Consider the following 25,693-nt stretch of genomic DNA (forward strand, 5'->3'; position numbering starts at 1 on the left):
CTACAAATTTGAGCATATACTACAGTGGACGGAAGTATAAAACAACAAAATCATACATTACAGTTATTCAACGTTACAAGTTATAAAATCTTCTAAAATTAAGGAATAATATACTGTTTTTTTTGCAACTGCTCCATTTAGATTATTTAGCTTTTGAACTACACTGGGTCAATCAGTTCTTTCCCTTGTGGAGTAAATTCTATGTTCCCACATTGTTTTATCTGATTCATTCCTTTTTGTATTGATGCGTAGATTGTCTCAGAAAAATTTGATAAGGTCCCAACTTCATATCTACTCGTGATTTTTCCATAAGCGAAAACTATATTTTCGTCAAAAGTTTGGTGCCTAAATAAATTTATTTTTGTTTGAACTACAACGCTTTTACGTTGCTACTCTTCATCTGGAATACCATCGAGTGGGGATGAGTTATTTGCTGTTTGTGTCAGAACTTTGTTTTTTAAACCGTTATTCCAAAACTTATAGTGTGATTAAACACGTTCTTAAAAACTTGGTGGTAACTTAAGCCATTAAGTATTTTCAACCGGCTCCCTAACGATGGAACAGAACAGGTATACGAAGCTATTATTCGCAATGTTTTGCCTGTCATTATTTTCATTTCGGCCCTGATTTCTGAGAAAGCCAGTGGCAGATATTCCACTGAAGTAACCGTAGAGTAGAAATATCTCTATTTAATGGAAGTATCTTTCGACTGTTTATGCATTTCATTTCTTCTCATTTGGTACTTCGTTCAGTCAAAACAAGTTGTACCGCTGTAAACAAATTTTAAAGTTTGGGTGTAAAACGAGTAGAAGAAGGACCGTGATACTTCCGTTATTGCTGATTTGAAGCACCAGTGCTTGGAAGTTCTTAGTGAAACTCTGCATTTACAGGTATTATTCAATATCAACTAGAACTGTGAGGGTTATAGTAGTAAGGAAAAAAGGATGTTTCTATATTTTGAGATGATAAAGGAAAAGAAATGCGTCGCTTACGTTAGTGCTGTGTTCTATTACGTTGACGAATTGTATTATTTTCGAAGTACAGTGAGAGCAGTGGATAAGGCGGCTTTAAAGTATAACTATAAATAACGTACTTTGTATATAAAACTAAAAATGTATATAAGTGAAACACAACTCTGCTATATTAGCTGGTTTGAATGTATTGCTGCGTTGTAAGTCAGCAGCACGTGACATAAGCAGTTGAAATAGGACCTTTGGGCTTGATATACATCACATTTCGGTCACTTTTCACAACTGATAGGATATTAAATGACCACAGTCACAGAAATGAAGTGATACTGTGTTTCAATCCATGTAGCATGGGCTACGCAATTTACCCTTTGTAATGTGACTGAACATCAACTGGACTAAAATATGGATTATTAATCGTTCATTTTGCTTCCTATTACTATTACTTGGAAGCTCAGACGAGAAAAGTACTGAATTTCAAACCTACGTAATCGGGCCAGATGAGAGCGGACTAGAGAAGGGGCTGGGAAAAACAAAATAATCCGCATAATATTGCTGATATTATTATTAAAAGCATGTTACACGCTCGAACTGATAATGATGAATCACAATATGCAATCAGCCAACTTTATTTCGTGAAAGGACACAATTGATATATATTCTCTTACCCTCTCATTTCAAAATCATCCTTGCAGGCAGTTAGTGTAGGTCTGTTTTGTGCTAAGTAATTCTTTCAATCTGTACAGTATTGTGCCATAAGGGTAATTATGTCGTATGTGGCCCATACTTAAATGAAATGGATTATTTGTTTGTAACCAAAAGTATAAAATATAATCATAGAATACATTTCATTATTACAGTCACATAGGATGAATGAGCTAAAATGCTTCTGTGTACAGTGTAATTACTGGTTTTCGGCCATCCACCCAACCTAAAAAATATTTAAACTTGCCCATCCTTATGCCACACCTTTTCCCAATGTCTTGCCACTTGGTTCAAATCCCAATGGAAAACTTCGGATGCAATATCTGTCTGATACACCCCCCTGGCACATACTACTCTAGTCCTGTCACAGGCTTATCCTATACCATCAGTGGCAGAGCCACGTAAAAAGCAGCCATGTCATATTCCAGCTCTGCTGCAATTTCTGCACATTTTGTGTGGTCATGAGCACCAATCAGCTGTGCACAATAATGAAAGGCCACAGACAAACCATTACAAGAGCAGAATTGACCACCCAGTGGCTACTGAGACCAGCATGCTAGATTTCAATAAAATAAATAAACCTATGTGATCTGGGTTCTTCCCTCCAACATTTGCTTTTCTGAATTATACAGATTAGAGTTATCGTAGCAGCACAACTTCCTTGCCACAAACTCCCGTATCTCCTTGTTTCACAAGGCTGTTTGCGGCCAATTTAGTCATAATTCAGGACTGGATTTAAGATTCATGATAACCATGCCCGTAGTAATCTCAAAATAGGATTGGTAGCATTATAGATCTTCACTAGAATAATTAAGTTTTGAGTATTGGTTGTTATGTTTCATTTGTTGAATATTTATCATCATTGTCTCATGTGTTTGATTCACTAGATACTAGAATATTCAGTATAATGCTTATGTATTGCAAGAATTGTTTAGGGACTAATATTACAAAGGTCAGCAGGCCATTATGTCGAATTTGTATTTCCAATATGTGAAGTTTTAAAGTGTTTTCACAACTTTATAGGTAAAATGTGCTGTGATCATTTCCTGGTTGACCCCCAAGACATAGGTCACAAGGCTAAGTAATCTCGTTGACCATATTTATTGAACATGCATTTTTTGTTTGTTTGTACACAGGTAACACTTTCTCACTTTTTGTGTTCAGCATATTATTTTCTGATATTTCAGTGCATCATATATAATTGCTTATCATGGATAAATAGAATCAAATTATCATCAGCCACATTCAGTTTGTGTTGTGAGAAGCAAAGTATATCATTACATTCAAAATATTGGCTCATCTTTTTATGTGTGCAATGCTCTATTATTTTGGCTGTTATAGATATAAGTGATATAGGTTGGTAGTTATCTGAAGATTCCGTCTCCTTTCTTATGCACTGGTGAGACTAGAAATAGTTGAAATGTTCTGGATATTTGCCATTATTTGAGGTTTTAATAATTATATTAGTGATAACAGCATGCTGAACTTCTGTAAGCAAGCTTTATAAAAAAAACTTGGGAACTTATGCAAACCAGAAAATTTTTTACCCTCTCCACGGTGTGGAGACTACTTGTTGTAACTTTGTCTTTTGCTACTCTGCTGGTATTTCATTTCTGAGATATGGAGGGAGTCTTTTGTGTAACACAAAATGGTTGATACTGGATCAGTTGGGGGGGGGGGGTGGTAAAGTTCATCAGTGTATGCAGTTAGGTGTACAGGATGAGAAGCAGAATGGGTGTGCATTAGGTGATGAAATAAGAGTTAAATGAAGAAAACCTGGTCTGTGTTCTTGGTGGTGAAGGGCTCATCTTGGGGCCACAGATAAAGGTTGATGGCCAGTCTACAAGAGTGGAGAAATAAATGAAGAGAATAGGAACTGTGAGTGGTGGCAATTTACATTTGTGTGGCCAGTAGCCATTCATGGAAGAGGGAGAGTATCTGTCATGTATGGAGGTTCAAACACGAAAGAGGTGAGCAGCTGCACTCTGCCCTCAAAGATCCTCTGGCACCCACATGTGACTTGATTTCCACATTCCTTATTAGTTAACACGGTTGTGTGGGTACACCACTTTATTCAGCATGCCGAAGGCATCTGCTGTCAGCAGCTTTTACTGGAATGAGCTTTTTAATCCTGAAGGACAGTCTTGCTTCACATGCCGATACTTCAGGAACTCGTGTTGGTAGCTTGGTTGAAGTGCATACAAGAACAATTTCAGAATAAAATTACGAACTCAGAGATATTCCTCGACTGACCAGTCACCCTGTACGTCTGTATGCAGTCTGTCCTGGTTAGAGTATGATGCTGGTTCTTGGTTATGGTGACACTGATCTGTAGTGTAGCCTGAAGTATAGATTAAGTTGAAAGGTAATAATTGGGTGGAGAGTAGGCAAAGCCATTGAATGAGAATGACAAATAAAGGTTTGTGGTAAAAGAATGACCTGTAGCATATTTTTGCATTCATGCTGTATCTGCCACACTTTGCAATATTTAACATGTCCTTCATCATAAAAGCTAAAAATGCAAGGTGAAATCAGGAAACTCATGTCAGATGATGTACAAGTCTACAGTGAGTATTTTGTTGCATATTCTGTACATATATCAGACATAAACTTTGAAAAATGGGAGGAATGCCCCCCCCCCCCCCCCCCCAATAAGGATAAAGTATGGTTTAAACAGAGTTTGAAAGACTTTTTGATAGGCAACTCCTTCTACTCTATTGATGAATATCTTAACAGAGACTGTTAAGCCAGCAAAAGTAAAAATGTCTGTTAGATTTCAGTTTTGACAGCACTTGGTCACAACAGTCAAGATTAGGTATTTTGTGTACGATAAATTTATTAATAGTGCCTAACAGTATTTCATTCTGACAGCATGTTAATTCTATAAATATTAGCTGTTCCAGTTTGCCGCATTGCATTCACCTATCTCGACAATCTCCTGACTAATGATCAGGTGATCAGGTAGTAAGTATTGTATTATACTTTCTGACATGTTCCACACCCACGAGAATCATCTCATTTTTTGGGTCTATGGAACAAAAACTGAATCTAATGTAATCCAATTAACATTTACCCACTTTTCCCATACAGCTGCTCAGTAATATGGTTAGAAGTCAATTGCAACTTATTTTTTTCTGCTACAGTGACATTCCAGTTCATGAGGCCACAGATCTCAGAAGAGTGTCTTGGGCAGCACAAGAATATAAACTATGGAACATGTTGGGCTGCACACAACACAGGTAATGTTTGGTATATTCATATTGTCAGATGGTCAAATATTGAGAGATTGCACTGTGATTTAAATTTAAATATATACCAGCCAGATTTCTGCATTGATCTAACAATGTACAATGTTCAGTTTATTGTATATACTTGTTACAAATCAAGGCATGTAAAAGCAAGATGATCTACTAGTTTGGAATATGTGCAATAATGCTTCGAATAGAAAACACAAAAGAAATTTATTGTTGTTTCAAAATCCTGTAACCAGTAAATGGTCTCAGTCACAATGATATGGACTAATGGAATCATAATTATTCCATGGTTATAAGCCATGTCTTATACCATTACAGTAGTTGATATTTATCTTACAATTGAATATAAGAGCTTGTAAATGATTTTGTATGTTTTAATTTGCATGAACATGTGAGCTTATGTTTCATTTCTGTAATACTGTGATCAATTTTCACTTATTCATTTGCAGTAAAAATTTCGCCAACCAAATAAAAAAAAAATTACAATAGCTTTACAAAGTTGCTTCTTAAATTGTGGTGTTCTACTAGCAAGACTGTTGAAAACACTCACCGTGCGTTGAACTTTGTAGTGGTTAAGTAATTTCCTAATTTCATCAGAGGGCTTATCTACTTTAGATTGCTATGCAGACATATCCTCACCTCATATTGTGATAATGACTGGCACCGTTGCTGTAACTGATGCAGTGAAATATAAGCTCTCTTAAAAATATTGACACATATTGAAATAGTTAGGTTTTTCCTGTTTATACTTTCAATTGGTGGTGCTAAATGGATATTTACCTTTACTAGAACCCCAACTGATGAACCCATGATGTGTTTGCAAGTAAACAAAAATCATAGATGTTACTCCAGTTGCACTACATTAATTTAAATATGCGATTTTATGGCAAACCCACCATGAAACAATGGCAGCATGGAATATTGCTTGTAGCTTTTAAAATACCACTCTTCTGACGGAAAATATCAAAATATGATTTTTGTGAGGAGAATCTTAATTTGTTACTGAAAATATGAACAGTGAAGTGACAAAATATCATTACATTGTGGAATCACCAGATAGCAAAGTTGCTGAGCTCATTTCAGGTTTAATGTCCAAACCATTACTGATTACCCCATGTACATACTTATAAACACACCTTATCTCAGAGTTTGAAGAATGTCATGTAAAGTGAAAAAATTACTAATTGAAGTAGAACAAGGAAACAAAAGGGCATGTACTTTTGTCAGAGAGATGCATGCTTTTGCCAAACAATGACTACCAACCAATACATGTCGTATCAAAGCAGCTAATCAAGATGTAAGTCTCGATACAGTGGCTTCTGCGGCCGACAGAATTGAAGAGATTGTGATGCCCAGTTAGTTTGTATATAGTGCTGAAACTGTTTTGCCTCCATCTCAAAATGACAGACTTTCCCATCTGGAAAAGCAGCTTTCAGAACTAACGAGCCAGATTGTGAAGCTACAAACTGGGATACGATTGAGAAGCAGCTTGTAATCACCGCAGGATGCATAGAAGCATTCTTTGTTTTGGTCTCATAAATTGAATCAGAATGCGAGAAAATGTCCACCACCATGTTCATTTGTTCCTCAACAGTTTGCTAATGCTCAGATAGAAATTTAGTATTATCTCCACTTGGCGCATCATTGCATGAGGAGGCTAAATCGTTTTGCCATCTGTTCATAACTGAGTGCAACACAAATCCTAGATTTTTGCTTGATTCCAGAGCAGACATCTCCGAATTACCAGCTACACAATAGATCACAATGTTGAGAAACAGCAACTGTGTGCTGCAAACAGTTCTGTGGTGAACACCCACTGATCCTCAAAATAGGCCTTCGAAGAAGATCTCTGTGGCCATTCTTCTTGCAGATGTTTGCCAGCCTATTATTGCTGCCTTTTTTTTTTTTTTTTTGTCATCTGTTGTTTGACACACAAACCAAAAATCTGCTCAGCTGATAAATTTTGATCGCTAGTATTGGCTCTGCAGTTGTGCCTACTGACAGTTTTGTATTTTTGATGGATCCACACCCCAAATATCAAAATGTGCTAAAGCAATATCTTAACATTCTCACAGAGAAACATAATTATGGTTTTAATGAAGTTAGTGTACAAGCTAGTGTGAAGCTAACGTTTTAGACCTCATAGCAACAAATAGACCGGAACTTTTCGACTCCATGAATGTAGAAGAGGGTATCAGTGATCATAAGTCAGTGGTTGCATCAATGACTACAAGTGTAATAAGAAATGCCAAGAAAGGAAGGAAAATATATTTGCTTAACAAGAGTGATAGGGCACAAATCGCAGAATATCTGAGTGACCACCATCAAACGTTCATTTCTGAGGAAGAGGATGTGGAACAAAAATGGAAAAAATTCAGAAACATCGTCCAGTACGCCTTAGATAAGTTCGTACCGACTAAGGTCCAAAGCGAGGGGAAAGATCCACTGTGGTATAACAATCATGTACGAAAGGTACTACGGAAACAAAGAAAGCTTCATCATAGGTTTAAGAGTAGTCGAATCATAGCTGATAAGGAAAAGCTGAACGAAGCGAAAAAGAGCGTAAAGAGAGCAATGAGAGAAGCATTCAACGAATTCGAACATAAAACATTGGCAAACAATCTAAACAAGAACCCTAAAAAGTTTTGGTCATATGTAAAATCGGTAAGCGGATCTAAATCCCCTATTCAGTCACTCGTTGACCACGATGGCACCGAAACAGAGGACGACCGAAGAAAGGCAGAAATACTGAATTCAGTGTTCCGAAACTGTTTCACTGCGGAAAATCGTAACACGGTCCCTGACTTCAGCCGTCGCACGGACGCCAAAATGGAAAATATTGAAATAAACGATATCGGAATTGAAAAACAACTGCTATCACTTAGTAGCGGAAAAGCATCCGGACCAGACGAGATACCCTTAAGATTCTACAGTGATTATGCTAAAGAACTTGCCCCCTTTCTATCAGCAATTTATCGTAGATCGCTGGAAGAACGTAAAGTACCTAGCGACTGGAAGAAAGCGCAGGTCGTTCCCATTTTCAAGAAGGGTCATAAATCAGATGCGAATAATTATAGGCCTATTTCGCTTACGTCAATCTGTTGTAGAATAATGGAACATGTTTTGTGTTCTCGTATTATGACGTTCTTAGATAATACAAATCTCCTTCATCATAACCAACATGGATTCCGCAAACAGAGATCATGTGAAACTCAGCTCGCCCTATTTGCCCAAGAAATTCACAGTGCCGTAGACACTGGCGAGCAGATTGATGCCGTATTCCTGGACTTCAGGAAGGCATTTGATACGGTTCCGCACTTACGTTTAGTGAGGCTATTTGCAGATGACACGGTTGTCTACAAGAAAGTAGCAACATCAGAAGACTCGTACGTACTCCAGGAGGACTTGCAGAGGATTAATGCAGGTGCGACAGCTGGCAGCTTTCCCTAAACGTAGATAAATGTAATATAATGCGCATACATAGGGGCAGAAATCCATTCCAGTACGATTATGCCATAGGTGGTAAATCATTGGAAGCGGTAACGACCGTAAAATACTTAGGAGTTACTATCCGGAGCGATCTGAAGTGGAATGATCACATAAAACAAATAGTGGGAAAAGCAGGCGCCAGGTTGAGATTCATAGGAAGAATTCTAAGAAAATGTGACTCATCGACGAAAGAAGTAGCTTACAAAACGCTTGTTCGTCCGATTCTTGAGTATTGCTCATCAGTATGGGACCCTTACCAGGTTGGATTAATAGAAGAGATAGACATGATCCAGCGAAAAGCAGCGCGATTCGTCATGGGGACATTTAGTCAGCGCGAGAGCGTTACGGAGCTGCTGAACAAGCTCCAGTGGCGGACACTTCAAGAAAGGTGTTCCGCAATACGGAGAGGTTTATTATCGAAATTACGAGAGAGCACATTCCGGGAAGAGATGGGCAACATATTACTACCGCCCACATATATCTCGCGTAATGATCACAACGAAAAGATCCGAGAAATTAGAGCAAATACGGAGACTTACAAGCAGTCGTTCTTCCCACGCACAATTCGTGAATGGAACAGGGAAGGGGGGATCAGATAGTGGTACAATAAGTACCCTCCGCCACACACCGTAAGGTGGCTCGTGGAGTATAGATGTAGATGTAGATGTAGAATACACAATAATAACTATAGGACCTCCAGTGCATGCCCAAGCTGGGTGCTTATCACCATAAAAATTTGCTCAAGGTAAACTTGAATTTTAAGAGATTATCAGCCTTGGAATATGTTGTTCTTCTAAAAGCTGCTGGTCTGTTCTTCTCCATCATGTTCAAAAGAAAGATGGAAACTATAATCCCTGTGGAGACTGAGTTTTAAATTCTGTCACTGTGCCAGACTGCACCCAGCACCTCATTTAAAAGATTTCAGCTGCCAACTCTCAAACAGTTTTTCTCTAAAATTGACCTTTTCTGAGCTTGTCACCACATACCTGTTATGCCATTAGTAGTGCCTAAAACAGCTGTGATAATGCCAATTAGACTTTTTGAATTTTTGAAGATGCTATTTGATCTTTTCAATGCAGCACAATCATTCCAGCAACTTATTTGTAGCATTTTGAATTATTTGCCTTTTTTATATTCCTTGTTGGATGAGCTCCAAAAAACAGCACAGATTTGGAAAGCATTGCTCGTGCAAATCTCAGCTTTCCCTTTCCTTACACCATATTCTGTGAACTATGGACGGAGGACAGCAAGCAGATTCCATATTTATAGATTTCTGCAAAATGTTTGACATGGTGCCCCAATGCAGACTGTTAGCAAAGGTGTGAGCATACTGAATAGTTCTCCAGTTACTGGAGTCGCTTGAATGCTCTTAAGTAATAAAACCGAGCACGTTGTCCTTGATGATGAGCATTCATCAGAGACAATGGTATCATCAGGAGTACCGTAGTGAAATGGGATAGGACCACTCTTGTCCTTTGTAAACATAAATGATATGGTGGGTAGCACGAGCAGGAGTCTGCCGATGACGCTGTAGTGTACGGAAAAGAATAATCATTGAGGGGCTGCACAACACCTAGGATTAGTTACTCCTTTCAGGGGTAAAATTAAATTTTCTGAGGGCTACAAAAAAATGGTTCAATTATGTTTTAGTTACAAAACTACAAAGTGTACAACTTTGCTTCCGCAGTTTGCCGATTGGTGGCGACAACGGTTAGTAGTGGTCGAAAGAAACATCAGCATGCAGCAGACATCATGCAGTTAGCTGGGACCTCGGACAACATGACTTCATTCAAACATAAGTCAATTTGTGTCTGCATCATAAAGTTGTTCGTGATTGAAAATGTCAGTTTACGAGCCTATTTCTCATCGTTTGCGGGAGGTGTTACTGTTTTGTTTCAGTATGAAGAAAATAGCAGCTGAGTCTCATCGAATGCCCTCAAGTACGTATGGTAAGGATGCTATTAGTGAAAGAACATGTTGTGAGTGGTTTCAACATTTCAAGAACGGTGATTTTTAACGTAGTAGAGTGGCATAGTGGTGGAAGAGAAAATGTTTTCGAAGATGCAGAATTGGAGACATTGCTGGGCGAAGACTCGTGTCAAACTCAAGAAGAATTTGCATGATTAGTGGGAGTGACACAGCAAGCCATTTCAAAATGTCTCAAGGCTATGGGCATGATTCAGAAAGAAGGAACTTCGGTCCCGTGTGAGCTGAAACAAAAAGACATTGAACGGCGTTTGTGTGTTTGCAAACAGCTGCTTCAGAGGCAAAAACGGAAGGGATTTCTGCACCGCATTGTGGCTGGGGCTGTAAAATAGTTTCATTATGATAACCCTATACGGAAAAATTCATGGAAATATCCCGGCCATGCTTCCACCTCGATGACCAAACTGAATATTCACGGCTCCAAGATTGTGTTCTGCATTTGGTGAGACCAGCTCGGCATCATGTACTATAAGGTGTTAAAACCAAGTGAAACAATCACAGGTGCTCGTTATTGATCGCAATTAATGTGTTTGAGCAGAGCATTAAAAGACAAAAGGCCGTAATACAGCAAGAGGCACGATAAAGTGATTTTGCAGCATGACGACGCTCGGCCCCACATTGCAAAAGATGTCAAAACATACTTGGAAACATTAAAATGGGAAATCTTACTTCACCCGCTGTATTCTCCAGACATTGATCCCTGTAACTATCACCTGTTTAGGTCAATGGAGCATGGCCTGGTTGACCAACACTTATGATCTCATGAGGAAGTCACAAATTGGATCGATTCGTGGATCGCTTCAAAAGACGAACAATTTTTTAGACATGGGATTCGTGCACTGCCCAAAAGATGGGAGAAAGTAGTGGCCAGCAATGGAAAATGCTTTGAATGATACCTGTGTAACCAGTTTGTTTCATTAAAGCCTCAAATGTTGGGAAAAAATGGTGGAAGCAAAGTTTTACACCTTGTACACTGTTTTTAAAAGATCAATACCAATATCACCATTTTGTTAGACTGTAATGCTGATTTAGTTAGTTACCAATAATTATATGTATTTTTTAAATAATAGCAAAACATGTCACACAGTGTGGGGGAGGTTACAGCCTGTGAAACACAAATATCAACTTCATCTTCGTCAAGTAGTCCACCTACTACACATGTACTTTGCACCATTCATCTATGACAGTAAAATTGAGAGATACACATCTTTTGTGCGTAACTATCTCATGAAAATGCCTTCTCCAAGTTGTAGGTAGTTCTTGCAATGGACCAGAAGTTGCTTTGTTATTCCCTTTGCAACAAATAAAGAAACTGATAAACAGCACAACACAACAGTAACTGTGTAATCACTGATACATTGCTGTAGGTCCCACACTGTTTTATTATTATTATTGTTATTAATGGCAGGGTTAAGCACAAAGCTTCGGCAGCCTGAAGTCTTCTAATTTCTGCTTAATGCACACATTTTTATTTGGTTAATATTAAATAGGGTTGGAGGTGGAGCAAGTGTCACTAGGGAGAGGAGCAGTTCAGTGAAAGCATCTTTTATGACAAATATCTACTCTCAGTGAGGATAGCTAGCTTCATTTACTGAGGGGTTGTAGTTAGCAGTTGCAATGCACTGAGAATTATGTCATCGTCGTAAAAAAAGAAAAGAAAAAAAAGAAAGAAAGTTGTTAGAAAGAAGCATTATCAGTTGTCTCATTAACTCATTAGTTCATGGTTCCATAATCCTGTTCCATGTTTTAGTCAAGTTTTATCATATAATTTGTCATTTTCTTAATGGAATCCTATACCTCTTTGTTAGTTACTCAATCTGCCAATCTAATCTTAAGCATTGTTCTTTAGTACCCCATTTTAAATGCTGCTACATTTTTGTATATACTGTTTATCAACCACATTTTATGTCTGTAGGATACTATACTCCAAATAAATACTTTCAGAAAAGACTCCCTATCACTTAAATTTTAATATGATAATGCTATTGCCAGTCTGCATTTTGTATCCTCTTTAATTTGGCCATTCTCAGCTATTCTGCTGTCAAATAGCAAAGTACAACTACTGATTTTAGTTTCTCATTTCCTAATCTAATTTCTTCTGCATTTTTGTGCCTGAATAGCAGAACTTAACTACTAGCTTAGTTCCTCATTTGCTATTCTAATTCCTTGAGCTTTTCCTGTTTTAAAAGGACTACATCCAAGAAGACAAAAAGCCAATACCTGCCACATTTGTAAAAGTTCATATGCCTACCTGTGCCTCAGATGAATAAGTTATTGAAAGAATGTGTGATGTGATGATAAAATGTAGCCTACTCGTATTGGTAAGGAAGGTGGTAATGTAGTTGGTTGGGGCTGGTTGGTTGGTTAGTTACTTGATTTGGGGGAGGGGACCAAACAGCAAGGTCATTGGCCCTGTCAGACAAGAGGAGGATGGGGAAGGAAATTGGCTATACCCTTTCAAAGGAACCATCCCAGCATTTGGCTGAAGCAATTTAGGGAAATCACAAAAATCTAAATCAGAATGGTCAGATGGGGGTTTGCCCAGTCATCTACCTGAACGTGAGTCCAGTGTGCTAATCAATGCACCATTTCGCTCGGTGGTAATTTAGTTTTGATTGGAAACAAGGAAATTAAAGGAAGATATAGGAAAATATTAACTTGGGGGAAATAATGAAACAAGAAGCTGATTGGTAGAACATTGAACACAGCACAATTTAATCGTTACTAACACTTGGTTTAAGAATCGTGAAAGGAGGTTGCATATGTGGAAGAGACCTAGAAGATTTCAAATGGATTCTGAAATGATAAGACAGACATTTCCAAATCAGGTTTTAAACTACAGTACATTTCCAGGGCCAGTTGTGGACTCTGACCAGTTTATTGGTTATGAACTGCAGATTAAAACAGAAGTAAGGAAATAGGAAATGAATAAATTGCAACAACCTCTGGTTGTTGAGAGTTTTAAAGGGAGCATTAGCCAACAACTGACTGAAAAAGGGGAAAGGAATGAATTAAAGGCTGAATGGTAGGTAGCTTTGGGAATAGGCAAAAAGGCAATGCCTAATAGACTTTGTTGGACAACTTAATCCGGGCACCCATACAAGTGACTGGGGGGGGGGGGGGGGGAGGTAATTCAGCCTGTATATTGAGGAAGTAATAAAGAAAAACAAGGAGAAATTTGGAAAGGAAATAAAATGCAGCAAGAAGAAATTAACTGTTAGTAACAGTTTTCAGAGACTGCAAAGGACTTGGACAACCAGTTCAATGAAATGGATAGTGTCTTGAAGAGAAATTAAAATTGAATATCTACAAAAATAACACAAATGCAGTGGAATATGATTAAATCAGGCAGTGTCAAGGAAATTAAATTAGGAAGCAAGAAATTAAAAGTGGTAGATGAGTTTCCTACTTGAACAGCAAAATAGGTATGATCTAAAATGGAGACTGACAATAGCAAGAAAAGCTTTTCTGAAAAAGAGAAAATTGTTGTCTTTAAATACAAAATGAAGTGTTAGGGCATATTTTATGAAGGTATTTGTCAGAATGTAGCTTAGTATGGAAATGAAAAACGAATGATAAACAGTTCAGAGAGAACAAAATCTTTTAAAATCTGTTGCTACAGGTGAATGCTGAAGACTAGATGAATAGATCAGGTAACTAATGAAGCGGTACTGAGTCTAATCATACAGAAGGGAAATTTATGGTGCTATTTGACTAAAAAAAGTTATCATGTGATGGGACAAATCCTGAGATATCAAGGAATCATCTGTTTGGTAATGGAGTGCAGATGGTGGAATAAAACACATAAAGGCTCTCCAAGAATTGGCCACAGTAAGCAGGTTCATATTGAGATGGATTGCAGTAACTATGAAGAGACATAGATACTTGTATAGGATAGAGTAGCATGGAGAGTGGCATGAAACCAGTTTTTGACCATAGACCGCAACACTATACCCCATTAACTTAGTTTTACTTCTGTTGATGTTCGTCTTGTAACTATAGTACCATAAATTTCCCCTCTTTATGATTAGATTCAGTACTACTTCATTAGTTACCTGATCTATTCATCTAGTCTCTACCCATTCTGCTCAAGTGCTGTTCCAAGCCCCCTGCTGTCTCTGGCAATTATATCATAGGCAAATCTAAAACACTTTAATTTTAATTCCTCTTCCAGATTTATCATTTTGTTACTTATAATGCTTGCGGTATGTAGAGACCAATTAACTTGAGACCACCTTTCCCACATCAGACTTGTCAGTTTTACCATCTTTTGTCACTTGCTAAAATTTTATTGCCTGTGGCTAAGTAGTAACACTCCTATCAACCAAAAAATTATCTCTCTCTCTCTCTCTCTCTCTCTCTCTCTCTCTCTGTGTGTGTGTGTGTGTGTGTGTGTGTGTGTGTGTGTGTGTGTGTGTGAGAGAGAGAGAGAGAGAGAAGGGGGGGGGGGGGGGTCCTTTTGTGACTCAGCTTGTCCAGCATTTGTGACTGAATGTGACTTGGCCATAGCTACAACAATAATAAATGTCGATAAAATGAAGGAAAATCTTCAGTTATACATGGAGCCTGAACTGTGGTGAAAGTTTTTCCAGGGACAAACAGCATTGGAAGAGGTTGAAGTTGCCTCAAATGCCAAAAGACATCTTGGGGATTAATATCAGATGTGTAGCCACCATGGCATGACCCATGGAAAAATAGTAACTGTATTAACGTGATTCACATTGTCCGTTGCACTTCACATAGTGTAGACCGGGAACTGTCTGCTAGGCATGCCCGATGTAAAAGCTGACTGGGCACGGCCCGTGCTGCCTGAGTAGTTGTTCCACCGGCAGAGGGCGCGGCTGAATTCTCGTGTGCCCTCTGGTGGACGGAACTTTACTTGCAGCAACTACTGTCCATGACGCGCAGTGCCAATGTGCACCTCCCGCGATCTTTCTGGTGGCTACTACACTCCTTCTCTTTCGGGGGGTGAAGCCACTGTGATCCTCTGCATCGGAAGGTGAAGTGTCGTGCAGTAGCGATGACCTCCACTTCCATTGGAATGCTGGAGTCTGGGATCTGCCAACCCTCGAGCCGGAACCTTCAAATACGGTGGGAAGTGACCTACACAAAGAGGCCCCCGTCGTCCCACCGCCAGAGCCCGGGGCAGAACGGGCAACAAGCTGTCGATTTCCGGATCCCGTTCCACCTCGTGAGGGGCAAGACCCAGTGGCGGGGATGATGGGGAGGCACGGCACAGGTGAACCAGCCTCCTGAGAAACCGGACCTGCGAGGGGGGCCGGCTCTCGCCAGGGCATCTCTAACGATGGCGATGCCGGTGCTGGAGCTACTGGAGGTCGCCAAGGCTGAGAACCATCACAGTGTGGCGGAGTCACAGGTGGGAGGGGCGGTAGTGTCCCCTGAGAAAACAACATGGGTGCCGGCAATGAGGAAGCCGGCGCCTGAGGGGTCGGAGGGAAGGTGCCCAGACGTGGACGTAGCTGATTTTGGTGATGACGTACCTCCCCGTCCCCCACGTGCAAGGTATAGTGCCGGCGGCCATTGCGGCGCAGGACCACCGCCAGTATCCAACGTGGATAGTGACCAAACCCATGTGCCCAGACCGACATACCCGGTGGGAAGCCGGGTACCCCGTTTTGCGAAGACTGGCGAGGACCAGACTGGCGAGGACCAGACTGGAGGAGGTGCAGCAGAGTCCTAGGTTGGCACCCGTGGAGGAGCTCTGCGGGGCTGCATTTGCCCATTGGTGTGGTTCAGTATGCCGTCAGGAAAAACGTCAATGCCTCCTCCACAGGAAATTCGTGCAGATACTTTTTCATCTGCATCTTAAACATGCGCACCATGCACTCGGCTTCCCCATTCAATTGTGGATGAAAGGGGGGAGAGCAAACGTGACGAATACCGAAGCGCCTACAAAAATCGTGGAAGGTCCGCGAAATAAACTGAGGTCCATTGTCCGATACCAGGGTGACTGGCAGACCTTCCCCAGAAAAGATTTTTGCGAGTGCCTGGATTGCAATTTCTGAAGTGGTTGAGGAGCAGCAAACCACATTTGGGAATCGGGAATAAGCATCAATGACAATGAGCCAAAAGCCATTGAGAAACGGGCCCGCAAAATCTATGTGAACATGTTCCCATGCCTGGGTTGCAGGCAGCCATGAAGAGAACGCTGACCCGGGAGACGCCTATTTGCTCGCACACTGGGAACATGCGGCCACCAAGTGCTCAATTTCTCTGTGAATACGGGGCCAATACTCGTCTGCAAGCTAAGGTTTTAGTACGGGAAACGCTCCAGTGCCCCTCATGTAATAACGTGAGGACCTCCCTTCGCAAACTTGCAGGAACAGCCATGCGAGGAGCTGTATCATCGGTAGCCAGAAGGAGAACTCCTTCCAAGACTGAGAGGTGGTCTCGTAGAACAAAATAATTACGAAGGGGGTCCGAGGCCCGGCCTGGAGGTCGGGACGACCACCCCGTGCTGAACGAGGCGAACTACTTGCTGGAGAACTGGGTCAGCTGCCGTTTCCCTTGCGGCTCTAGAACTAGTGATTGGGAAGCCATCAACCACTTGACGGGATGCCACGTCCAAATGAAAACACATAATCTCCTCCCGATCGAACTTAGGATCCGTGCCCACAGAGTGTCGGCGTTGGCATGCTGTCCGGTAGGGCGAAAATGAATGTCATAATGGTACTTAGAGAGAAACAAGGCCCAGTGCTGCAGTCTGTGGGCCGCCCTATCCCTAATCTGAGAGGTGGGGCCAAATAACGATACTAATGGCTTATGGTTAGTGATTAACTGAAACTTCATGCCATACAAGAAAGGGTGAAACTTGGTAACAGTGTAGACAATGGCCAAAGCCTCTTTTTGCACCTGGGAATAATGGGCCTGCACAGGACTAAAAGTTTTAGACGCAAACGCCAGTGGCTGCTCGGAGCCATCCGCGTTGTGATGGGCTAGGACCGCCCCCACCCCATACTGTGAAGCATCTGTAGCCAGGACCAACGGCTTATTGGGGTCAAAAGTAGCCAAACAAGGCACTGACGTGAGGAGGCTCTTCAATGAGGTGAACGCTCGCTCGCATGCAACTTCCTGAATGTCAATGTCCATGTCCTCTGTACCTGCTTCCTTCGTTTCTTTTGAGGCTGAGCAGCTAACTTTAGCAATGTGTCCTTTTTTATTACATTTGCAACAAACCGCCCAACACTGGGGGCACTCTGACCGATCATGATGTATATAGCACGACGTACAGGACGGTAACGGGCCGGCGGCCGGAACTCTGTTTACGCGCCGTAACGGCCGCATTGTACTGCTTGCGCGTCGTCCAGCCCAGACACAGTGGACACGGCCACGCCGCCCTGAACTGCTGCTTCCAACTGTTGACTGGCGGCATGAGAGAGTTCATACGATTGAGCAATGGACAGGACTTCCTCAAGGGAAGGGTCTTCCAACTGCAGGGCCCGTTGCCGGACCTCCCTATCAGGGGCCGAACGAACAATGACGTCACGCACCATAATGTGGGCATACGACTCTCGCGACTGCTCCGTGATAAAATGACACTTGTGATTAAGACCGTGCAGGGTAGCAGCCCACGCCCGGTAAGACTGATGGGGCTGTTTCTTGCATTGATAGAACTCGACCCTAGCCACCACAACATGCGTGCGGCGGCGATAATATGAAGACAGCAAGGAACACAATGCGTCAAAAGACAAGGACGAGGGTTCCTGCAACGGCGCTAGCTGCCGCAAAACTTGATACAGTGAGGGAGATATCCAAGACAAGAAAAGAGCACGACATACCTCCGCATTGGCAACATGAAACGCCTGGAAATGCTGCCGAAGGCGATGTTCATATGCTCCCCAATCCTCCGCCGTCTCGTCATACAGGGGAAAGGGAGGAGGGAACGGCACTGGAGCAGACTGCGTGGAGAGCAATGCCGGAAGCGCTTGTTTTGTGGTTGCCATTAGCTCCGTCTGCAGCTCAACCAAAACCCGTACTACTAAATCCTCCATGCCGTGGATAAGCTGCGAAACCGGAACGACGACGCAACACGCGAAAGAACAACCCTATTCATCGCCAAATGTGTATTAATACGATTCACGTTGTCCGTCGCACTTCACATAGTGTAGACCGGGAACTGTCTGCTAGGCATGCCCGATGTAAAAACTGACTGGGCGTGGCCCGTACTGCCTGAGTTGTTGTTCCGCCGGCAGAGGGCATGGCAGAATTCTCGCGTGCCCTCTGGTGGACGGGACTTTACTTGCGGCAACTACTGTCCATGACGCGCCATGCCGATGTGCGCCTCCCGCGATCTTTCTGGTGGTTACTGATGTGTCGACAGAAGTGCCGACACAGTGTTATTTTGAGGGGGCCGATAGGCACGCTATCTAACGCAGACGGGCGTGAATTCTGGAACAGGCTACGTAATTAATGCTATGAAGAAAAGTACGTAGCTGGATTAATACTTATCTTTAATCAATCATTGTGGTACATCGCTCTTGACTATACACAGGAGACTTTAATTACAATCACTGTAAGGCTAATGGCGCCTTGCTAGTTCGTAGCCATTAACTTAGCTGAAGGCTATTCTGTCTCTCGGCTAATGAGAGAGAAAGGCTTCGTACATCTAGTCGCTAGCTAGGTCGTCCGTCCAACTGGGACGAGTGCTTGTTCGTATCACGAGACCTGCCTTGTGGTGGCGCTAGGTCTGCGATTACACAGTGGCGACACACGGGTCCGACATGTACTAAATGGACCGCAGCCGATTTAATCTACCACCTAGCAAGTGTGGTGTCTGGCGGTGACACCACAGTTACTGCAGTAACAAAGACTTAAGCAGTTGTCAAAACATTCATTGGCTCAAAATGAAAAGCATTCCTGGCCTGAAGTGAAGTATTGTGAACAAGTAAAATGTCTGTAGTGTTCTCTTGTGCTTTAAATAAAAATCCCCAATGGTGGTAGTTTCGTGCAGTGATATATTCAACGTTTTTAGTAAGTTTTTGAACAAATATCAGTTAACTAAGATACTAATAAAGAATACTCTAAAAGTTGTTAAGAACAAATTTGCATCTTCACATTATTTTTTTAAATTGTTGAACCAGTGGCGGTGCCACGTTAGTTACACTGGTTCTTGCTCGGTCACTGAAGTTAAGACATGATGGGCATTGTTAGTACTTGTATGGGCGACATCTGGCAACACCAGATGCTACTGGCTCAAGGAAATGCATGTTGCTGAAGTAGTGTCCAGTTGAAAGACTTAGACCAAGTCGTTGAGCCAGATGACATTATTATTATCTTCTTTCCTTTCTCAGACCTTAGGTCTGGTTAAAAATGGAAAGTGACGCGGACCTTCATCAAGCATGACTTCCTTTTAACTGTACAGTATATGTTACATTGCATTTAGGAACTTTCGGGTCATTGAACATGTATCAATAATTACAGATTTCTGTAGTTGTATATATAAGTTTGGATGTAGCTGTATTGTGTTGATGTACTGGTGGATATTGTGTGGAATGACCCCTGTAGTTGATAGTATAATTGGTATAATGTCAACTTTATCCTGATGCCACATGTCCTTGACTTCCTCAGCCAGTTGGATGTATTTTTCAATTTTTTCTCCTGTTTTCTTTTGTATATTTGTTGTATTGGGTATGGATATTTCGATTAGTTGTGTTGATTTCATCTTTTTATTGGTGAGTATGATGTCAGGTTTGTTATGTGGTATTGTTTTATCTGTTATAATGGTTCTGTTCCAGTATAATTTGTATTCATCATTCTCCAGTACATTTTGTGGTGCATACTTGTATGTGGGAATGTGTTGTTTTATTAGTTTATGTTTTATGGCAAGTTGTTGATGTATTATTTTTGCTACATTGTCACGTCTTCTGGGGTATTCTGTATTTGCTAGTATTGTACATCCACTTGTGATGTGATCTACTGTTTCTATTTGTTGTTTGCAAAGTCTGCATTTATCTGTTGGGGTATTGGGATCTTTAATAATATGCTTGCTGTAATATCTGGTGTTTATTGTTTGACCCTGTATCGCAATCATGAATCCTTCCGTCTCACTGTATATATTGCCTTTTCTTAGCCATGTGTTGGATGCGTCTCGATCGATGTGTGGCTGTGTTAGATGATACGGGTGCATGCCATGTAGTGTTTTCTTTTTCCAATTTACTTTCTTTGTATCTGTTGATGTTATGTGATCTAAAGGGTTGTAGAAGTGGTTATGAAATTGCAGTGGTGTAGCCGATGTATTTATATGAGTGATTGCTTTGTGTATTTTGCTAGTTTCTGCTCGTTCTATAAAGAATTTTCTTAAATTGTCTACCTGCCCATAATATAGGTTTTTTATGTCAATGAATCCCCTTCATCCTTCCTTTCTGCTTAATGTGAATCTTTCAGTTGCTGAATGTATGTGATGTATTCTATATTTGTGGGATTGTGATCGTGTAAGTGTATTGAGTGCTTCTAGGTCTGTGTTACTCCATTTCACTACTCCAAGTGAGTAGGTCAATATTGGTATAGCATAAGTATTTATAGCTTTTGTCTTGTTTCTTGCTGTCAGTTCTGTTTTCAGTATTTTTGTTAGTCTTTGTCTATATTTTTCTTTTAGTTCTTCTTTAATATTTGTATTATCTATTCCTATTTTTTGTCTGTATCCTATATATTTATAGGCATCTGTTTTTCCATTGCTTCTATGGAGTCACTGTGGTTATCCAACATGTAATTTTCTTGTTTAGTGTTTTCCCTTGACTATGCTATTTATCTTACATTTGTCTGTTCCAAAAGCCATATTTATATCATTGCTGAATACTTCTGTTATCTTTAGTAATTGGTTGAGTTGTTGATTGGTTGCTGCCAGTAGTTTTAGATCATCCATGTATAGCAAATGTGTGATTTTGTGTGGGTATGTTCCAGTAATATTATATCCATAATTTGTATTATTTAGCATGTTGGATAGTGGGTTCAGAGCAAGACAGAACCAGAAAGGACTTAATGAGTCTCCTTGGTATATTCCACGCTTAATCTGTATTGGCTGTGATGTGATATTGTTTGAATTTGTTTGGATATTAAGTGTGGTTTTCCAATTTTTCAAAACTATGTTTAGGAACTGTATCAATTTAGGATCTACTTTGTATATGTCCAATATCTGTAGCAACCATGAGTGGGGTACACTATCAAAAGCTTTTTGGTAATCAATGTATGCGTAGTGTAGCGACCTTTGTTTAGTTTTAGCTTGATATGTCACCTCTGTATCTATTATCAGTTGCTCTTTACATCCTCGTGCTCCTTTGCAGCAGCCTTTTTGTTCTTCATTTATAATTTTGTTCTGTGTTGTATGTGTCATTAATTTCTGTGTAATGACTGAAGTTAATATTTTGTATATTGTTGGTAGGCATGTTATGGGGCGATATTTTGCTGGGTTTGCTGTGTCTGCTTGATCTTTAGGTTTCAGATAAGTTATTCCATGTGTAAGTGTATCAGGGACTGTGTATGGGTCTGCAATGTAATTGTTAAATAATTTATGAGGTGACTTACCGAACGAAAGCGCTGGCAGGTTGAGAGACACACAAACAAACACAAACCTACACACAAAATTCAAGCTTTCGCAACAAACTGTTGCCTCATCAGGAAAGAGGGAAGGAGAGGGAAAGACGAAAGGAAGTGGGTTTTAAGGGAGAGGGTAAGGAGTCATTCCAATCCCGGGAGCGGAAAGACTTACCTTAGGGGGAAAAAAGGACAGGTATACACTCGCGCACACACACACATATCCATCCACACATACAGACACAAGCAGACATATAATATAATTTTTCCCACGTGGAATGTTTCCCTCTATTATATTGTTAAATAATTTAGTTAGATGTGAATGTGTTGAAGTGCACTTCTTTAGCCAGAAATTTGCTATTTTATCATTTCCAGTGGTTTTCCAATTGTGCGTAGAATTAATTGCTCGGGTGATTTCATGTTTCAAGATTATCACTTCAGGCATTTGTGGTATCATCTTGTATGTGTCTGTTTCTGCTTGTATCCACTGTGCATGTCTATTATGTTGTACTGGGTTTGACCATATGTTGCTCCAAAAGTGTTCCATGTCTGTTATGTTTGGTGGATTGTCTATTTTAATGTGCGTGTTATCTATTGTCTGGTAAAATTTCTTTTGGTTTGTGGTGAATGTTTGGTTTTGTTTCCTTCTATTTTCACTTTTTTTTGTATCTTCTAAGTCGTTTGGCCAATGCTTGTAATTTCTGCTTCTTTTCATCTAATTGCTCTGTCGCTTCTTGTTGTGAGATTTTACCTAACCTTTTTCGTTTTTTGTCTGATATTTCATTTCTTATAAATTGTGTTAGCTGTCCGATATCTTTTCTCAGTATTTCTATTCTGATCTGTAGCCTGTGTTGCCATGCTGGTTTTGTGGGTTTCTTCTGTGTGTTGGTTGGTTCTGATCTCTGCCTAGTGTGTATATTTAGTGTAGTGATTGCTCCTACATAAACCAGTAGTTGTAACTCTTCCATAGTTGTATTTTCATTTATTTTGTTGTGTATGATTGTGTTGATAGTTGTTATTGTTGTTTCAACTTGTGGGTTATTTGGTGATCTATGCAAGAATGGTCTAATGTCTGTATTTGTGTCTTTGTATTCTATATATGTCAGCTGAAATTTTTCTTCTATATCTAACATGTGTGTCACTTCGTGTTCTATTTGTGCTTGTTCTGGTGGCTGTCTTAAGATTTCATTTTCCTCTGATTGTTGAATTGATGCGTGTTGTTCTTTGTTTGTTTGCTCTGGGATGTTTGAGTTCGTTACTGTATTTTCTTCTTCTGACTGCACATTATTTTGTTCCAGTATTTGTTGTACTTGTTGTTTGATGTGTTCTAATTCTGACTGGGGTATCCTGTTATTTTTTATTATTACACGGATCTGATCAGTTAGTCGTTGTTCTGTTAAAAATTTTAATTCTGGGTATCTGGTAATAAATGTTGTGTATACTTGTGATCTGTATCCAGTTGTGTTGGTTCCTAGGTTTGTTGCTTGGTAATAACAGAACATGAGGTGTCGGTTAACTTCATCTGACCATCTCATCCTCTATCTTTGTTTTCCTTCTAGGGTGGTTGCAGGAAGCATATCCTGCAAAACACCTCTATTTGGATTTAAATCATTTTCCAGTTGGCTAGCAGTGTCGTTACCATTGTGGGCGGGCATAGGGCTCAAGCGTCGTCCCCGACCATGACGGTGCTTGTCCGAGGCTTCTTTAGTTCTGTCCTGAACCAACCAATCACACTAAAAGGGGGGGTTAGCCCTATTAGTGGTTTGTTCTTTTCGTCGCCTTTTACAACTGGCAGAACATACCGGAGGCCTATTCTTTTCCCGGGCCTCCACGGGGTTATTATTATTATTATTATTATTATTATTATTTATCATTGAATGACTATGTTAAACTCTCAAGAAGAAAAGCAAGTAAGGACTGAGGTTTATCTCCAGACCAGTAAAAAATGCACATAGTTAAGGAAAAGAAACATTGCAATACACATTATAAACAAGTATATGTTGGTGCCAACCAAAATAGAATTTAAACAAAAAAAAATGTTAATTGGGCATGTATCATTATATTTGTTTCAATTGCTGTAGACAGACAGTAGGACTGTGCCAGGCTAGTCAGAGAACAAAGTAGAAACTCTGATGTTAAGCCACGTTATAGTGATCACTGTATGCACAGAGAAGATATAAAGCAGAAGACAAAAGGAAGTGAATTGAATAAGGTGAACGATTCATTAAGTTAATAATGGAGGCAGTCATGTGTACCAAATCATTGGACAACTCTGAATAGGCTGAGTGGTTTAGCAACAGCCTGCCATGTGGCAGCTTGTAGTATTTGCCAATGACTCGCCACCATTGGCTATGCAGGTTGCAGTATTGTCCAATCAGTTTGCACATTAACAAGCAGAAGCAACTGCTGGTTACTTCTGTAAAGTATACGAACAACAAATTGTGACCAGAGCTAAGGTGCCGTATGAAAGGCGCATTTGTGGGCTCTCACCGATGACTTCTGGTTTTCAGCTGCCAAGACTTGTCGTGCACTATTGTCACCATCATACCAGTTACTACTTCTAGTTGAGACCCACCTGTTTCTGGGAACAGTCTTTGATTCCCAGCTGGCGTGGCTTCCCCACCTCCACCAACGTAAGGGAAAGTGCTGGTGACACCTCGATACACTTCACTGCCTTAGTAACACTAGCTGGGGTGCAGATCGTTCTACCCTTTTGCAGCTCTACAAAGCCAAGATTCAGTCCCGTCTTGACTGTGGGAGTCTTCCATATTGTTCAGTATCACCCTCAGCTGCGGATTGTGGATACTGGACCCCATTTATCATTGTGGGGGTCTGATGCAACAGGAACTTTCCGAAGTAGCCCTGTGAACAGCCTACTGATCGAGGCTGGAGTCCCTCCATTACCTATCAGATGCCAACAGCAGTTGCTGAATTATGCTATACATGTTCGTAGCTTCCCTGAACGTCCAAACTACCATGTCCTTTTTCCTGGAAGGGAGCTCCACCTCCCACAGCAGCGACCCAGAACTGGGTTTACTATTGCTGCATACCTCCATTGTCTCACTTCCTCCACTGTTGCCTCAGGTCAGGGAGACAGGGCGTGTGCCCAGATCTCGGATTCGTCTCAGAGTCTCCTTTGGCCCAAAAGATTCCATTGACCACATGATGTTTCACCGCCTGTTCTTGGCTGTCATTTAGAAGTATCCAGATTTGGAAGCGGTGTTTACCGATGGGTGAAAATTGACGGACAAACAGGCTTTGTATACACACATACTAATTGCAGTGAACTCCACACTCTGCCAAATGGCTGCAGTGTCTTCAATGCTGAATTGATGGCCATTAAATTAGCCTGTAGCCACACCGCAAAGAGTATCCTAAACTGTAGTGACTCCCTTAGCAGCCTTCCGGCTATAGATCAGTGCTACTCTCCTCACCTGCTGGTTACTGATATCCAGGATCTTGTCTCAGACCTCTGTCAAGCTGGGCATGCAGTTGTTTCATTTGAACCCCCAGTCATGTTGGGATTTTGGGAAATGATTGAGCTGACCAGTTAGCTAAGCTGTCAACCATGGTGCCGATTCTGGAAAGGCGGTCCCAGAACTGGAACTTTGGTTGTTGAGTTCCAGCTGGAAGTCTGGAACTCAATGGTTTGCCCTGATCTTCCCAAATAAGTTGAGGACAATTAAGGAGACCACAACCGTGTGGCAGTCTTCCCTGCGTGCTTCTCACAGGGGTCCACCG

The 25,693-nt window shown here is 40.8% G+C and overlaps 1 protein-coding gene across 8 annotated transcripts in view; it reads left to right on the forward strand.

Annotated features, from left to right (window-relative positions):
• Positions 1-680: 680 nt before the first annotated feature.
• The window catches only part of LOC126416105 (gastrula zinc finger protein XlCGF17.1), a 172,526-nt gene continuing 147,513 nt past the window's right edge, over positions 681-25,693 (forward strand). For 5 of the 8 annotated variants that reach the window (XM_050083607.1, XM_050083609.1, XM_050083610.1 and 2 more), the window contains exons 1-2: positions 683-890; positions 4,817-4,912. Coding sequence is in view for 4 of the 8 variants with exons in the window: in XM_050083611.1 (XP_049939568.1) it covers positions 4,883-4,912 (30 nt within the window). In the remaining 4 variants the exon portion in view is untranslated. Of the gene's footprint in view, positions 891-4,816; positions 4,913-25,693 lie in introns of all 8 variants that reach the window. The other 3 variants (XM_050083613.1, XM_050083612.1, XM_050083606.1) reach the window with 2 other exon arrangements.

This window comes from Schistocerca serialis, chromosome 8 (assembly GCF_023864345.2).
Source record: "Schistocerca serialis cubense isolate TAMUIC-IGC-003099 chromosome 8, iqSchSeri2.2, whole genome shotgun sequence".
Taxonomy (NCBI): domain Eukaryota; kingdom Metazoa; phylum Arthropoda; class Insecta; order Orthoptera; family Acrididae; genus Schistocerca; species Schistocerca serialis.